This window comes from Aedes aegypti, chromosome 1 (assembly GCF_002204515.2).
Source record: "Aedes aegypti strain LVP_AGWG chromosome 1, AaegL5.0 Primary Assembly, whole genome shotgun sequence".
In the NCBI taxonomy this organism is placed as follows: Eukaryota; Metazoa; Arthropoda; class Insecta; order Diptera; family Culicidae; genus Aedes; species Aedes aegypti.
The window spans coordinates 250826731-250845076 of NC_035107.1; the positions used below are offsets into that span (position 1 = coordinate 250826731).

At 40.6% G+C, this 18346-nt stretch overlaps 1 protein-coding gene across 3 annotated transcripts in view; it reads left to right on the forward strand.

Annotated features, from left to right (window-relative positions):
- Window positions 1–18346, forward strand: part of LOC5563715 (peripheral plasma membrane protein CASK) — a 706277-nt gene that overhangs the window by 191151 nt on the left and 496780 nt on the right. For all 3 annotated transcript variants that reach the window (XM_021837537.1, XM_021837535.1, XM_021837536.1), the window contains exon 2: window positions 15357–15469. In XM_021837537.1, coding sequence (XP_021693229.1) covers window positions 15357–15469 — 113 coding nt within the window. The remainder of the gene's footprint in view (window positions 1–15356; window positions 15470–18346) is intronic.

Genomic DNA, 18346 nt, shown 5'->3' on the forward strand with positions numbered 1-18346 from the left:
AGTCACTGGGCCCGAAGCAGCTGCTAAGTGTCAACGTCGTTAGCTCTGCCAGCAAGAACAGGAATCAAAAAAGTTGAAAGCACGTGCGAAACACTGAAATACCCGAGCCGGAACTCAGACGACCGGTGGCGGCCGCCAGGGGCCGCACAACTTTTTCAAATTAGTTAATTTTGTAGAGCGATGACATCGGCCACAAATTGGCGCAACATAATATGATGACCGATGTGATGTGGTTGCTGTGCGAATGGAAACAGTTTAATACTGGCCGTCCGCAAGAAGAATTCATAATTAATTAGTTATGGATGCAAGTTTTTCTCCGTATTATGTGGAATAAATTATTCACTGGGTTGGGGTCGTTGCATAGGAACGATCTCCTGTTACGAATGGGGCATGGATAGTAAGTGGTGGCATATCAGCTTTTTGCCCTGTAATTATCACGCGTTTTAGATGTACATATCCGCTGGTTATCCGCTTAGTTTAGGGTAATTATAAATGGAAATCATCGTTTGACAGCTACCGGTGAAACAATTATAATAGATTAAATTGAGACCTTATCATTGGCTTCAGTGCCTATTCAGTGATTATAGGTTTAATGATTCTTTTGAATGAATATTTGATATGTCATTATGATTGTTTTATTTGGAATTGAGAGAACTTATTAATTGCCCATCGTAATGTAGCCACACTAAAACTGGTAAATTCAATTTAACTAATAATTTCTAAATGAAGAGAGAAGCCTCTCTGTGAGAGTCTAGAAAACACTAAGTCTGAATAGAACTTCCCCAGCCCAAGTAATCAGTATGGAAAAGAGAACCCAATCTGGCATTTTTAGGAAATTTCGAATGGATTTAACCAAGAACTCTTCTCCTTTTCATACCGTTCTAATTGTTTCAAATCAAATTAAAAAAAATCTGCCGGCACAGGATACTTCTACTCTGGTTCGCCGTCTAATGAAAATTTTAACGGAAAATCATCAGATAATGTACCCACTTCAAGTGATATGTCTCCCTCTGATTTTATTTTTCTAGAATCAAATGTCAATCATTGTTCAAAACCACCTGAAGCAGTTCAAGTTGGTAAAATTGACTTATCAAATTGTTATTGGATTACGTTTTTCTAATGGATCCAAATAATTATTCAAATATTTTAAATTGAAATGCTCATTCTTTGAATGGTAAAGAGGACGAGCTGTTTAATTTTCTAACAGTTAATAACATACATATATAGCAGTTATTACTGAAACTTATTTAAAAGCTGGATCCAATCTCAAAGAGATACTAACTTTTTTGTTTATCGTAATGATCGACATGATGGGGCATGTGAGGAAGTTGCAATCATCATTCATAGGCGTATAAAACATAAACTATTTTCGTCATTAAAACTAAAGTTAACCCAAAGTTCTGTTGAAACACAGCTTGCTAAATATGCTTCCATAGTTGCCTATTTGCCTTTTTCATACTCTAGGCAGCAAGTTAATTTGCTCTTATATAAAAACGCTTATATAAAAACTATATGGCAGGATCAGCAAAAAGAAATTGACAATTTTCTCAATAAAGAAACAAACATTTTGTAAATAAAATTTCTCAATTGAACTCTGGCTCTAAGGCTTTTTGGAAATTATCTAAAATTTTGAAAAAAAAACCCTCTAAGAAATTCCAGCATTGAAAGAGGAGAACAAATTATTACTAACTATTTTCGAAAAAGCTCAAAAACTTGCTATGCAGTTTGAAAACGCGCACAATTTTAGTTTAGGACTTACTAGTCCAATAGAAATCAAGTTACTGACAAATGGAAAAATGCCAAGGTTGTAACAGTTTTGAAACTAGACAAAAATCCTGCAGAAGCTTCTAGCTCTTATCCAATCAGTTTGCTTTCATCAATCAGTGAATTTTCTGAACAAAATGAAGGCTATTCCCCTGGTCTTGCTCATTAAGAATTCGACAATGTTTGGCATAAAGGTTTGATTGTGAAGTTATAAAAATACTTTCCAACATACATTGTTAAAATAATCCAAAGTTATCTGTCAAATCATATCAGAACTCCAAGTCAGAAAAACTTCCTGTAAGAGCTGGATTGATGATCAAGGATAACACTGCTTACCTAGAGCTTTTTACCCCTAATTTTTACTCTTCTGATTGATGTTCTGTATCCTATATTGTGCCTATCAGCCGATGCTTACAAATGGGAAGTTTCTATGGGCTCCTCCCAATTTTTTTAGTTCAGTTAATATGTCAGCTGCGTTTCTTGTCATATTTAAAATAACCATTCAATCCGATATTTTGAATATCGACGTATTTTCTTAATTTTTTATCTCAAAATATCTTATCACCTCGAGACAAAATGCAAAAATAGTTTTAAGTAAGAGTCCTTATCCGTAGATCGCCTCACCGACCAAAGTTGACTCCCAGATCTTTTTCCTTCCTCACTAATAAACACCCTTCCCGTGGTGATTGTGGAGATGCAGAGGTATTCTCGGTCTCTAGAAGCAACAATCATTACACTCTAACATTCATTTCCCATCCCAACAGACTGTAAGGACTTGGCCGGCGCCGTTATTGATTATTTATATGAGATCTACTAAAATTGCACCTCCAGAGTAAACGGAAACTCCCCCCCCCCCCGTTATTGTTTACTTTTTTATGGTATCCCTAGCATCCCTCAATGAGGGAGCTGTTTGGTTTCTATTGTCGTATGACAATATTTAGTCTATTGTCTTGAAGCTATCCTTGAATGCACGCGTGTTGAATTCAGCTGTTCAACGCAGTGCTGCTTTCACCTTCCGATCACTTTACTTCCATCCGTCAACATGGTCCCATCCTTATATCTGCCCATCTCGGCTAACGAAACGAAGGCCTTGTGATTTTAAAAGAGTACTTCCGCGTCTAAACCGACATGAATATGAAAACGTAAAAAAAACTGAATAAAAATCTGTTTGATCTAAATATGCGTCTCAAGTTAATTTCTAAAAATGGATTGTAAATCTGTATTTCCTAATGCTTAAAAGAACCTTGAATTTTGAAATGGCCACAACTCTGAAACTAAAATCAAAGTAAATGCGGTTAGTTGGTCTTACAATCATAGGGTAAGACAACCCCCTATCTGGCGATAAAAAAAACTGATTGAGAATTCATTCGCTAGGTGGCGCTAGTGACATTTTTTTCAATCTTCTGTATCTCAAGATCCTTATCAGCTAAAAGGATGGTGTCTTCGGCAAAGCTGTTCAGCAGATCGGGACAATCTGGTGACAAAGAGTCGGATTATAAATGCATCCGCATAGAAAAAACATAGAAAAATTCAGTCTTCTCCACCTTAAGTTTCTTACCAGCTAGGAGGTTGAGGTATTCGGAAAAGATATTCAGCAGGTTTAGGGCTATCTGGCGGTGAAGAGTGTGAATGACAATTTACATGGGCGTAGCCAGTATTTCCATCAAAGGGGTTCACGACCTCAAAAAAATATTTACGATTTATGCAAAAGGATCATTATACAAAACCTCTTTACCCTTTTTTATGAATCGTTAAACTTTGAACACATAGTAAAAGTCCCATTGAACGACAGTCAGGCCAGGGGATAAAGATTTCATAAAATTCAAGAAGTCTCAAACATAGATTTTACATGCAATTCTTATAGGAATGACACCTCTTTTATTCCTTGAGGTCCAGATAGCCGTAGCGGTAAACGCCGGTAAGACCAAGCTGAGGGTCGTGGGTTCGAATCCCACCGGTCGAGGATCTTTTTGGTTTTTCGAGGTTGGAAATTTTCTCGACTTCCCAGGGTATAGAATATCTTCGTACCTGCCACACGATATACGCATGTAAAAATGGTCATTGGCATAGTAAGCTCTCAGTTACAAATGTGGAAGTGCTCATAAGATCACTAAGCTGAGAAGCAGGCTTTGTTCAAGTGGGGACGTAACGCCAGAAAGTCGAACCTATTTTATTCCAGGCATCTCGCAAGTATTCATCCAAGGGATCAGACAGAAAACAGAAATTTTTCCTAGAATTTGGTTTTGATTTTCCGTTTAGGTAATTTTAAGTCTTCAAGAAGTTTTACAGAAACTCCTCAAGGTAATTTATTGAATTGACTACTTTAAAAATAGAAGGCAAGAGTTCATAAATACCATACCAACATTTATAAAGAGATTCCTCCGTGAACTATTCCAATTATTATTTCTGAATTACACCTAATATATTTTGTTTAAGAGATCATGTAACAATACATCCTATATTCCAAAAGTTGACTTCAAATAATTTTTTTTGAATTCATTCAAGAATTACACTCGAGACACCTCTAAAATATTTTCAAGGATATTGTCAATGTATTCCAAGAATCGATTTAAGATTTTCCAAGAAACAATTTCAGAATTCTCTACACATTTTCTTTGGATATACTCATAATATTTACTGAAACATTACTCTTGGTAAAAAAAAATCACCGATTTTTCCCTGATGAATTTTCCTATAGATTCTTAATGAAACTCATACAATAAATTTATCAAATTTATCCAGATGTTTTCAGATCACCAATATTCCTACACATACTTATTATAAATGAATTTCTTCACGGATTTCTTGAGAAACTTCTCTTAAATATTGAGAATAAATTACTGAGGAGCTTTTCAAGAAATTTCCAAAATTATACTTCGAAAGAATTCTTATGACATTCCTTGTATAAATACTCGAGAAATTCTATTAGGAACTCCTCCAAGGATCGGTCCAGATTTTTTTCTAAGAATATCCTTTGCAGAAACTTGTTGAAACCAAGATGCAAAATTCGGAGAAAAAAAGTCCTAGGAATTCTATAGAGGAAGTTTTGGTGGTGCATTCATAGATAAATGATAGTTAACCCTGAAGGGAGCATAAGATGAAGTCCTGAAGAATCTCTGAAACAATTTCTAATGCATCTGTAGAATGTTACCTGTTTGAATATTTGAAGAAATCCTAAGAGAAACTGTTCGCGCCAACGCGAAGTTTGTTTATGAGTCCTTCCCACCCCTGTTCCATCTAACCTCGAGCCGCCGCGAGTATTTCGGCCTCTCATCCCGACCACTAACAACCACCCCAAATAACACACACACACCACGTCGTTAGTTTTGCCTTGCACCCCATCCATTCGAGCGACATGATCAAACATGTACCTGTACGCAGTCAAGCCGACCAACCATCCAGCTATGTACAGCGTGAAGCAGCACCCAAAAGAGTTTCCACTACCACCACCACAACAGACACCAGTTAGCAGACCGATTGCAGCATCCAGTATGTAGTAAATAACAGGCAGTGGAATTTTCCACCCTCGTCTCCACAACGTTGTGCATGCAACGCTTTTGGCTACCTGCCACCTATAAAGGGAGCTTGCATGCGCAAGGAGATTATTCAGTTTTCTTTCAACCACCATTCTGTAAACATCAAGAGGAATAATATAGAAGTTTAAGTTAAAGTTACCAAACCGCCTTTCCCTCCACCAGTGGAAGCCAATCAGCCTTTTTGAAGGCTAGAGTTGCAAGAGCCCCCTCCAGTCGAGCTATCGGTCCTGTGCCCTGTTGCTCCCGGCAACAGGTGGACGGAAGATCAACAGATCTTTCCGTTCCCGCTCACCCGAGCCAAAGTCCCAGTTGCACGCCGCAACATATGGTCCTTCGAGCCGGATAGAGGAGCCAGTTCCTTGAAGGCTGCAACAGCAGCAGAGTCAGTCGTCAATCAACAGATTGAGACAAATCCATTCCAATTGCTATCGCCGATAGCAATCAGCTTTCCTACCAAAGGATTGCTGTTGTTCCTGCCCGGTAGCTCGACACAAGAGCGAAAAGAATATTCCTGGTTTCCATTGGCGGAGAGGAGACGAAATTCCCCAAGTGAAGTGAACAGAGACAGTGAAAAAGTCCCGAAGTCCGAATCATTTCCACCCCGAAAGTAAGTCGCGCGCGTGTGAAGTGGTTCCAGAATGGCCGAAGTGAAAAGGCTGTTCGCCCAACGTAGCCTCGTCGAGGCAAAAGTGAAGCGACTCCAGGAGCAGTTGGTTGACAGGGCTGGTACCAACCGAACAAGCTTTGCACGAGTGAAGCTTTATGGAAGTGAGCTCCAGTTCCTGTATCGAGAATACCAGAGAGTGTATGGCGAGTTGCTGTCTGCATTTCCAGCCGAGCGGTATGCAGATCTTGACGAGAATTATGAGCGCTTCGAGGACCTCCATTTTGATGCCTGCTTACTGGTGGAAACGTTGTTGCTATCCTTTCCGACCACCGGTAACAAGTACCAGCACAGTCGAGCGTTATCATACAACTATTTCGCTGCGACCACTGCGCCACGCTGGCGCACCCCGATCATACGAAGCCGATCACCGAGCCCAATGACGGAACAATCCGTTCCGATTGCAGACGTGATGAAGGAGCCAAACACGTCGCCACCGAAAGAGTTGTCCCCAGAGCAGCTGTTCCCAGCCCAAGCGAACGAGTTGAAGGTGAGCCAGTTTGCCCTCAACCCAATCCACTCCTTGCAGCCACCAAGCGCTGAAACTTCAGCCATGAAGTTAATTCCTGTGTGTGGAGCAGCCCTGGTCCGTTCCGAAGGTGATCTCGCCGAGGTCATCAAGAGCAAGTCGGCACCAATGCCGATTGTCCCGCCTTCTGTTGCTCCAATAGCTCAGAAGTGCCATCGTGAAGAAGATTCCACCCACAGTGGAAAAATGCCAACGACGTGTGAAGAGGTGACAACCGTTGCCTACGAAGACGAGCCCAATCCTCCGTGCAAGCAGAGTGAGTATTCTGCTAATCCAGCAAAGACCAACCCAGAGGAATTCCATGTCGGCAATGCATCAACCCAATTTGTCAACAACGTGAACAACATTCCATCCTGTGAAGTGACGAACCCGATTCCAATCAACCTGGTTGGAATCCATCCGAAGCTGACGTCGTTCCAGAGAACTACCGGATGTGGTGCGTTACCGAAGTCGTTTCTTATGCCACCCGGTTTCCATCCACCGCCCAGATTGGCATCGATGCCAACTGACGTGCCCAAGATACTCCAGAATCCAGCAGCAAGTTCCCAGTCGTTCCAGTGCGCAACCGGTTCCCGTCCGGTGCTCCAGCGGTTCCCTTGTGTGGGTGGATTCCGCACAATTCCCATCAAGTTCCCGAGTGCGATCGGATTGTGTTTCAGTCCAGCGCCGAAGCAGTCATTCCGATTGACCGGATTCCATCCAACGCCGCAGCGATTCCCGTGTGTGGCCGGATCCATTCCGGCATTGAAGCATTCCTCCAACTTGACCGAATCCAATTCGGTAGTGAAGCCTTTCCAGCGTGTGTTCCCGGATGTGGCCGGATTCCCTCTGGTTATGAAGCAGCCGTCCAGTGTAATCGGATACCAGCCGGTGTCCCAGAGATTTCCAGCTGCAAGCGTGTTCCATTTGGTGGCCAAGAAGTTCCAATGTTTGGCCAGCATCCATCTGATTCGTGAGCAGCCATCTTGTGCGACCGGACCTCGTTCGGTTCTGAAACAATTCCCGCCTAGTGTCGGATCCCATCCGGCACCAGAGAAGCCTCCAGATGTGACCGGTATCCCTCCTCCGGTTCCCAAGCCTCCAGGTGTGACCGGTATCTCTCCGGTATCCAAGCTAGCCATACCGTCTACAGAAATGCCTGCGAGATTCAAGCCGATTTGGATGTCAGCCGGCATCCCTCCGATCAGCAAGCCAATCCTGAAGATGAGCGAGATATGTCCAGCAAAGCACCCGTGTCCAGTGTCAACCAGAAGCCATGCGGTATCCAAGTGGTTGCGGTGTTCAACCACGATTCCACCGATAGCGATGCCATTCCTAACAACAGCCGGAATCCATCCGGTAAAGGAGTCAACCCCGATGCCCACCGGAAAACGTCCGGTATTAAGCGAAACCCGAAACCAGAGATTGACCAAGAAGTCGACGGTCAACCCGACTGGTGATTCCAAGCAACCCCTTACCAAGTCCAGGCCGGAGAAACCACCAGATGAAGCCCCCATGCGACGTCGAGCCAGCGAAGCCATCCCGGAGTGCGTGTCCCGAGCGCATCCACCCAAAGATGTTCATCAAGTGGTAAGCAAGCTTTCGATTTGTGGTGTGTGCCTATTCCCTATCCTGGCTCAAAGTGGTTTCCCCAGTCCACCTTTGAAGAATCCCATAGAAACATTAGTGTTGTTGAGTTTCCATTGCCAACTTGAAGTTTTGTTCCATTGAGTAAGATGTGTATCCATGTAAGATTTCCACCCACAATACAGTCCACTTGACGAGTCCTACAAGAAATGATAATTCCATCAAACGATCTTTCATGTTTTGTGCCTTACCAAGTTTGTTTCCCTAATGTTGATTCCTTATCCTAATGTGAGTACCTAATATTGCAACTAGTAGTATTCGAATCCCTGTGAAGTGTTTGTCCAGTTATCCAAATACAGTCCACAAGTATTGATACATCCGTGTAAATCCCCAACATTTGAGTTAGTATGGCAGTCTACCATAAACTGCCCACGAATGTTTTCTGTAACACCTGTGCCCTTTGTGTAATGAAATTCAAAGTTCCTTGCAGTGCCTGAAGTAGAATTCCTTTTTATCTCGATTATTTCCCTTTGTGACATACAGCCACCAAAGTTGACCTATTCCAGAATTGTGAAGAGTTTCTTCTGCCTCAAGTGTGTCGCCAGTTGATGATTCTGCTTTGTGATCTCCTGTGAAACAAGCAGTTCCTTCCGCATGTAAGTCCGTAGTTCCTTCCATTATAAATCGTAGAAAGCTAGAGTTTCCCATCATCGTGAATTTTGTCGTCATACCAAGTCCTCCATTCAATCCATCCCTTAACCTCTTTTGGCCGGGGAGTATGTTCGCGCCAACGCGAAGTTTGTTTATGAGTCCTTCCCACCCCTGTTCCATCTAACCTCGAGCCGCCGCGAGTATTTCGGCCTCTCATCCCGACCACTAACAACCACCCCAAATAACACACACACACACCACGTCGTTAGTTTTGCCTTGCACCCCATCCATTCGAGCGACATGATCAAACATGTACCTGTACGCAGTCAAGCCGACCAACCATCCAGCTATGTACAGCGTGAAGCAGCACCCAAAAGAGTTTCCACTACCACCACCACAACAGACACCAGTTAGCAGACCGATTGCAGCATCCAGTATGTAGTAAATAACAGGCAGTGGAATTTTCCACCCTCGTCTCCACAACGTTGTGCATGCAACGCTTTTGGCTACCTGCCACCTATAAAGGGAGCTTGCATGCGCAAGGAGATTATTCAGTTTTCTTTCAACCACCATTCTGTAAACATCAAGAGGAATAATATAGAAGTTTAAGTTAAAGTTACCAAACCGCCTTTCCCTCCACCAGTGGAAGCCAATCAGCCTTTTTGAAGGCTAGAGTTGCAAGAGCCCCCTCCAGTCGAGCTATCGGTCCTGTGCCCTGTTGCTCCCGGCAACAGGTGGACGGAAGATCAACAGATCTTTCCGTTCCCGCTCACCCGAGCCAAAGTCCCAGTTGCACGACGCAACAGAAACTTCTCTTAAATATTGAGAATAAATTACTGAGGAGCTTTTCAAGAAATTTCCAAAATTATACTTCGAAAGAATTCTTATGACATTCCTTGTATAAATACTCGAGAAATTCTATTAGGAACTCCTCCAAGGATCGGTCCAGATTTTTTTCTAAGAATATCCTTTGCAGAAACTTGTTGAAACCAAGATGCAAAATTCGGAGAAAAAAAGTCCTAGGAATTCTATAGAGGAAGTTTTGGTGGTGCATTCATAGATAAATGATAGTTAACCCTGAAGGGAGCATAAGATGAAGTCCTGAAGAATCTCTGAAACAATTTCTAATGCATCTGTAGAATGTTACCTGTTTGAATATTTGAAGAAATCCTAAGACAATTTTTTTTATTGTTGAACTGCAAGATTAATTGTTGGGTAAAACAATTCTTGTATTATTTTTTCTAGGTTGTAGAAACATCCTAGAAATTTAAGAAAAGGCCTAGAGAATTTTCTGCAGGAATTGTTTTTTTTTTAAATGCTCGAAAATATATACAGCAAAAAAAAAATCTTACACAAATTCCAACTGTGAGAGGTACTCTGTAAACTTCATCAAGCTCAAAAGGTATTTTTGGAGAAATTTCAAACTATTGAAAATAAATTAATTTTAAGAATCCCATTATCAATTCCTCGGGAAATGCCTGACTAAGGCAATGCAATATTCCTGATTTACGTTTTGAAAAATTTCAGAAATAATTCCTGTCGGAATTCTTTGAAATTAAATAGTTTGAAATAGTTAGGCGTAAATTCTGCAAAATTTCAGAAATATCTGAATTTCTGGATGAATCTTTTAAATAGTTCTTGGAGAAGTTCTAAGAAATATTCCTGGAAAAATGTTTGGGTCTTAGGTTGATTTTCATCAAGAGTATGTGGAAAAAAATGAGATTTTGAACATATTGAGGAATCCTTGCAAGAGTTCATTAATTTATTCATAGATTTAAAGCAATATATAGAGGATTTTTTGAATTTACTAAAGAATAAAAGAAAAATAAAACTTAAGTAATTCCTAAATCGTAAATCTGAGTTTATCTACTGATCAAGTTCGAGAGGAAAAGCATGAAAAATTTCTTAAAAAATATAAAACAAAAAATTCCGAAGGTGCAATCTTAGGCGAACTATTTGAGAAATTCGTATAAACTCCCCTTGCAACAATTCATGAAGCCTTGTGTTATGAAGAAAATTATGATAGCACTACAAAGATACAATACCAAACAAAAACTTTGAGTTATTGCTGAACACTCATTGAAGACATTCGAGGTGTTCCGAAAAACGATTTCTGGAATAAACTTTGGAGTGATAGTTTATGCAATCATTTTTGAAGAATCGTAAAAAAAAACATTTTGAAAAATCTTAGGAGGAATCTCTTAGAAATATGTGGAGCTATCTCTTATTCAATTTATTGGCAAATTCTTTGATGAATTCCTGGAAGAATTTAAGATAACTTGGCAGATCTTTTTAAATTCCGAAAAAAATATTGTTGACAGATTACACTCAAGATATATTGAAGGCTGTAAATAGAATCGTCAAATAATATATGGTGAGATCTTGAGTACAATTCTAATTGTTTGGTGAAGCTGAAGAAATCCTCAAGAAACGCAATCGTTTTTGAATGCTGACGACTACTCTTGAGAAATTCAAACATAAGTTTTCAACAGGCAGGAAGGGGCCGTGTAAAGCCAATTTATCTAAATGGTTTCTGGAAAGATCTTTGATAGTCTGATTTTGAAATGTGAATGCTGAAAACCATTTTTTGGAAATTGGAACAATATATAGTCGACTCTCCACATCTCTCCCTTTCTCGATGATCCCTTCGATATCGAGATGTGTAGAGTTGACTGACTATATCTCGTAGCAAACATGTTGTTTTTTTTCCGTCAGTCCAGTGGGAGGGGATGGGGGGGGGGGGGGTTGTAGCTTTGGCTTTGTCAAAAAACAGCAACCTTCTAGCTGTTAAGGATCTTGAGATACACACAATTGAATAAATTTGTCACTAGTGCCACCTAGCGGAAAACATATTCTTCACAGCCAGATAGACCTTGACCTGCTGAATATCTTTACCGAAGACACCAACCTTCTAGCTGATAAATTTCTTGAGGTAGAGAATATCGAAGCTTTCTTTTAACTACCGCTACCTAGCGGATGAATTTCCAATCAGACTATTCACATCCAGATAACCCTTGAACTGCTGAACAACTTTGTCGAATATACCAACGTTTTAGCTGTAAAGGATCTTGAGATACAGATGATTCTATTGAATTTATCACTAGTGCCACCTAGCGGAATAATTATCAATCAGATTTGTCTTCCCCAGATAGTCCTTGATCTGTTGAATAACTTTGCCGAATACACCAACCTTGCAACCAACTAATTTAGGACCCCTCGTGTTCACGCTTTTTCCGTTACCTGGAAAAGGGGGAGGGGTCAGGATTGTGAGACCAACTAACAGCATTTACATTAACCCTTCAGTCGTCGCGTGGTTTGCCATCGTCAGAACCACCACGCTGAGGCTGTGTACGAAAAGCTGGGTTTTTTCACCACTGTTGTACAAAATACAACAGCGCGACGACTGAAGTGTTATAATTTATTCAAAATTTATTGATCTACTAGGGGTTAATATAAACGAAATTCCAAAATATTTAATATTGAGCTTGAGCTTGATTGGCCGCCCGTGGTTGCTACTCCAGTATTGCCAGATCAGCTGCACTTACACAAGGAACCAACCAGATGACTGCTTTGGACTAACAGACATCCTCAGTGTATAAGTGCTGGTGATCTTCTATTTTTAGATAACAATGGCATCTGACACGTCAGAATACAGACCAATGTGGGGAAGGGGGAGGAAATGATGATGCATTAAACTGGCTCCCACGGTGGACCGTATATTCCACTGAATCTACGCCAGTTCATGCGGGAGTGTATGGGTTGGGGGAAAGGCATGGCAGAGAGGTTTGCTCTTTGGTTAGCAGACTGCCTATGTAGCAGGCGTAAGGAAAGGCATGCTATAATGGTGAGATAGAGTGGAAGCGTAGGGAAACGGTTTCTTGTCCGTTTATGGTTCTAGCGTTTGTTATGAACGGATAGGATGTGAGTGTGATAGATTGAGAGTGGAAGATAGAAAGCAAGTGAAAGATACAACTACAAAGTACGAGGAAAGGGACGGGCCTGGGATTGAACCTATGACCTTCTTGCATATGAAGCAGAAGCGGTAGCCATTAGACTACCAAACCCGTCTAAAATATTTATTATTGTTTGATTAAGGACATATCCCCATGAGTATCAAAATGGCCTCTAATATGGCACCTTACTTCCCCCTTCGCTTTCCGCTCCTTCCTCCCACACTTCTCACAGTGTTTTGGAGAGCGATCACAAAAAATGATTATTTGAAGTTACTAACCTTATTGTTGAGCGGTGGTTTCTTAACTGAAAGCATTCCATAATATGGTTTTCACAAATCACCAGTTTTTGAATGCAAATACGTAGTTATTGCTGTGATTTGTGTTGTAAAATACCACGCACTTCCGAATCACTTCTTCTTCACACACCGAGATATTGTTTGCTGGCTTTTCGGTGCCCGTTCTAAAAGTCACTTTTAATCGTATTTCTACTCACCGTAGCAATTCAAAAATCTAATGCGATACTTGAAACACTTTGATTATTCACGCACGATGCTCCTGGGAGCAATAAATCACTTATATTAGTCAATTTGTGCTCGAAAACAGCACCGGAACGCGAATTCACTGAGCCAACATTGTTTATGATTTGGATGCGCCGCTCTCACTGATTGGAAGTGATGCCAGTTTTTATGTTTGCAATTAGAATGGTTTGGATATTTATACACTTGCTACAACCACGTATTTTACAATTTCATAATACTCAAAAGGTGTACAATGTCACAAGTGTTGCAAAACATTTTTATGCATGAGAAAATCAATGTACGACGCAATTTTACAGCAAAAATGAATATAAGATATTATACAGTACAATTGACTGTAGAATTCAAATGCATACTGATGGCAACTTTCTCCGTCCGTGAGAAGCGAGAGAAGAGAGGAGAAAACTGCCAAAAATAGTAAACAACACACGCATGGTGTGAAAAATGCTTATAATTTTGGTCAAAAAACATGTTTTCACTACCAAATGAAATAAATTGTGATTTTGAGTTTTTATGAAGTTGTTGAAGAATTCATATCGACAATAATACCTTTGTATGAAACGTGTGCTAGTAACACTACCTACATAATTTTGTTGGTGGAGGTATACATAAAACATGATGATTTATTTTTGGCCGACGCACATAACATTGTGCTCCGCCTTGTTGGGTGGCTCGAGAGGGTGCTTTAGCGGGTGGCTCGAGTGGGTGGCAACATTATGTTTACGTGCTCAATGAACCTTCACCTTAAAACCTGAGACGAGACTCGCGAAGACGGTCTTCTTTTTCTGTGATTGCTGAGTTTTTTCTTATTCCACTTTGTGTTTATACCAATTATGCGCATGCTGTTCAAATCCTCACATGAACCTCTCAGCAAAACATGATTGAGTTTGCATCACATCGAATCATAAATAGCCGTTTGAGTGAAATTTCATGCCAGCAAACGTAGCAGACATTAGAAATAATTAATCTTCTGCTTAGATTTATCAGCAACTTTGGAAAAAACTGCTCCGCCGACTGAACTTCTTAATAACAGTTTACTTTGAACACAATACTTTTCACTTTTTCAGCCATAAAAACGGTGGGCTGCATTTGACGTTTCGTGAGAGGGGAATCTGGGCTGCATATGACGTTGATATTTTTCCTCTTTGCGAGTCTCTCTCAGATTAAAACCTAAAAATAATCACAATTCAACATTATTTCTTCCCCTCCGAACCTTGCAGAGTGACCAGCTCCCGGCAGACAATTCATTAGAACTGAAGCTCGTTTTTCACTACATTACACGTACACTTCCACCCTTCACGCCAACTGACACCGAAGCAGCACAGTAAATTATAACTTTCTTTTGGGGAATCATAAAAAAGGTACACGGACGGTCCTGTTTCCTGCTGCGATGAAATTTTGCTGTTGGCACAATTGTTGAACCCATCATGCCGGAGGATTCCCTGTTCCCTGTCCACACAGTTTCCTTCGCAGTATTTTGTGCTCTGAAAATGTGTTATATAATAAAATTAAAAATTGCTCGTTCTCGTGTCCTCGTTTCGTGTCCAAATGGTGCATCCCGCGTAACTCGAAGCAATCGGTGGAGTTCATAGCGATTCGCAGGAAGCATCACTGCTAAATACGATGCTTCTGTGAAGTTGCTATGGCAGAATAAGTACACTTCGCAGATGGCAACGTGATTTTGGAAGATGTGCTTTGAGTACCAGAATTGATTGTTTCAGACGATTCCATTTTTATTTCTTTAAGGCGAAGTAGGCCGTCATTGAAATTTGTACGCGTCGTTGATGATTGTTGCTAACTCATCTCACGATTTCGAATCAAAGAAAATCAGTTGATTTTGCACTGACACAGCTGAAAAAGTATCAGCATACTTTATGCATGTTAGCGCGTACAGTGATACTTTTTCAAGTCAATATAAACTATCAAGACTGAGTTTTATCACTTCGAAGGCATGCTGAAAAGTCATCATTGTTGCCAAAACGAATGACGGGCTACTTAGCCTTAATATCTTAAGCTAATTGCTGAATCATTTGTCGATCTTATCATAAAATTGCAGTTTAATTCCAGCAGACTTTAGACTATCACAAAAAGCTTCCATGCAAGATGTTTCCCATTTCTTAATTGTTCTATCTTTTCCGTTTGTTTTTCCTCTTCCAGGGGTCCCTTCTCGATAGTTCGCCGGTGCATCCACCGGGAGTCCAACCAGCAATTTGCAGTGAAAATTGTTGACGTTGCAAAGTTCACTGCCAGTCCCGGTCTCAGCACGTCCGGTAAGTATCTACCCTTCCTGGTGTAACCAATGGTAATATATTCTGGTGGAGTGGGTTGAGTTTTTTTTTTTAAAGAGTCGGGTTGGTATCGTTTTTGCACCCCGTCTGAAAGCGGAATTGTACTTACGGTTTTCGGTATACAGAAGCGCTTGGATGGTGGAAGCATAATTGAGTCTGTTTTTTGTTGTCGAGCCAGGTTTGTTGATTGTTCGGGATTTTCTGACTGACATATGGTTGATGAATTTGTTAATTGGCGAGGAACGTTCAAAAGATCAGATGAAAAATATGTTCGTCGAGAATTATGCTTGCGACAGAAGGCAAAGAGATGAGACATTTTCTCTGCAGCATGAAATCAAATGAAGATATTTATCTGTCTAAAATAGTACAATTTTAAGAAGACGATCAACAAATCACCAAATTTTTATGAACAGAAACTCGAGCGTTAAATCATTTTCGATGATATTTGGATATGAATGAGAGAATCCCATCCCAGCCCTTTTTAAGGAACCCCATCTTCTTTTTCTTCTTTGCCCTTATTGGGACAGAGCCTGCTTTTCAGCTTAGTGTTCCTATGTGCACTTCCACAGTTGTTAACTGAGAGCTTTATTTGACAAACTTGCCATTTTTTCACATTCGTATATCGTGCAGCAGATACGATTATACTCTATGCCTAGAGAAGTCAAGGAAATTTTCATTACGAAAAGATCGTGGACTGACCGGGAATAGAACCCAGATACCTTCAGCATGGCTGTGCTTTGTAGCCACGGACTCTAACCACTCGGCTAAGGAAGGCCCCAATGAACCCCATAAAGAGACTGATTTACACTTCTTGAGATTTGATTTAATTATATCTAATCAAAATCTAACTCTATAATTTGTTCTGGGCTTAAGAACCACTATAATAATGTGATGAAATACATAGCAAATATAATTATAAAAAGCTATAGCTAAGACTGTTGTGGTATTCCAAAAATTTCCACGCAACAACAGGTCCCTGTTTTGTCGTCCATAAAACAATAAGATGTGCAATGAATCTTTTGTTACAGCGGTAGACACCGGAGTATGGGGAATCCCATTTAATGGCTTTCTCTCGAAGACGACCCAATCTCAATGCAAAAGTCATAAGCAGTCTCCCCGAGCTGAGGGGGATCAATCCGTACGCAACCCCACGGATATGGTTTGTCATAAAAAAGATTCTGTCTTGTTCAACATAAACCCACATACACACATGTGTTCGCTTTGTATTATTGGGAACTCAGGCTCGCGACACCTTTGTGTAGACGAGCACACGCATTGTTTGTCACTGCTAATGACAGTTTTCGTCTTGTTGTGGTTACACGGTTGTCGACGACGTCGGCGGTTTGCCGGTTGGTATTTGGTCTCATCAGTATCCTGTAGCATCTGCAAGCCATGCTTGGTATGTCTTTGCCCATTACATATTGTCTGCCAAGATAGAGACAGGTGCGGGGGTTCTTAACCTTTCAGTCGTCGTCGTAGCGACAGCCACAACCAACAGCGCTACCACGCACGTGCTATGTACAAAATTTCTGTCTTCACGCCTAGTGATGAGCAACATAAGCTGAACGAATGTTAGAGCTGATGAACATCTAAAGATAGATGGCGCCGGAAGTATGCCTTCAGGCAAAATGCACACATATATTGGGTAACCACTTTTTCGAATGACGACGCGCTAAAGACTGACTAAAAGTAATTTTGTAAGCTCTTCTCGCGCCGTTCGCTACGCATCTAGTGTTGGGAGTCGAAACACTTTGACAGTGGTTTGTTTACACTTCATTATAGAACAATTATTGGTGCTGGTTATCTATTCTCTACGCATTTATATATTCTTTTTCCACACAAATAGCACCATTTTTTGTGTACTATTACATCAATTCCTAACATTGGACATTTTCTGGTTTTACTGCTGAAGGGTTGCTTTGAGCCTGGTAAGCTTAACCAAGAATAGCCTAACTAAAATCTATGAACTATGTGTAGTATGTTAGAGCATGTGAAATGAAATGATTTTTAGTATATTTTCTGATTCTACTGCTTAAGGGATGATTTGTCAGCTCAAACAAGGATAGCCTTAATAAAATTAGTGTGAGCTATTTATAGTGTGTTACAACATGTAAAATTAAATGATTCGAGGAAATTTTTGAACATTTTCTGATTTTTCTGCTTAAGGGATCAAATCATCCATCTGCTAAGCTCAAACGAGAATAGTACTCAGAGCGAGCTATTTTTTAGTTTGTTTAAGCATGTAAAATAAAATTTCATGAGGAAGTTGTTGTTTGATTTTCCTGATAATGGAATGAAATGCCCGGAAAATCGACCCATTGAAACACAACTCCGCAAACAACTCTACTACTTTCAGTATATGTAGTTCAGTATAGATTTAGATCTTTTTTTTTTTTATCTTTATTAACGAGATTTTTAGCCCTGGGCTAGTTCATCTCGGGACCAACGGCTTTACTTCCCTTCCGAAGGAAGACGTCACTGATTTTTTTTTAGTGACTATCTCGGGGATGGGATTTGATCCCAGGTCCTCGGCGTGTGTTCTAACTACTACACCAGGTCCGTCCCCATTTAGATCTTTAATCAACCTGATCCGGAAATATTCCCAAATTCCTTGGGAGTAAAGATCTGTTGCAACTTCCCGACTTGGTAGAGCAAGAACTACCGAAATGGCTAGATTGCAGCTCAATCACAAAGCCAGATATTCATTTTTATAACATGTTTTGAAGGTTCTGATGACCATCTAACTCCTAGCTCCTCGCTTCGAGGCCTAACCTCTTCACTATCTAAGGAAACATCGATTAACTTAAATCTTTAGTCAAACCTTCACCGCCGCAGACTCCCCCTACCACATCATTCTAG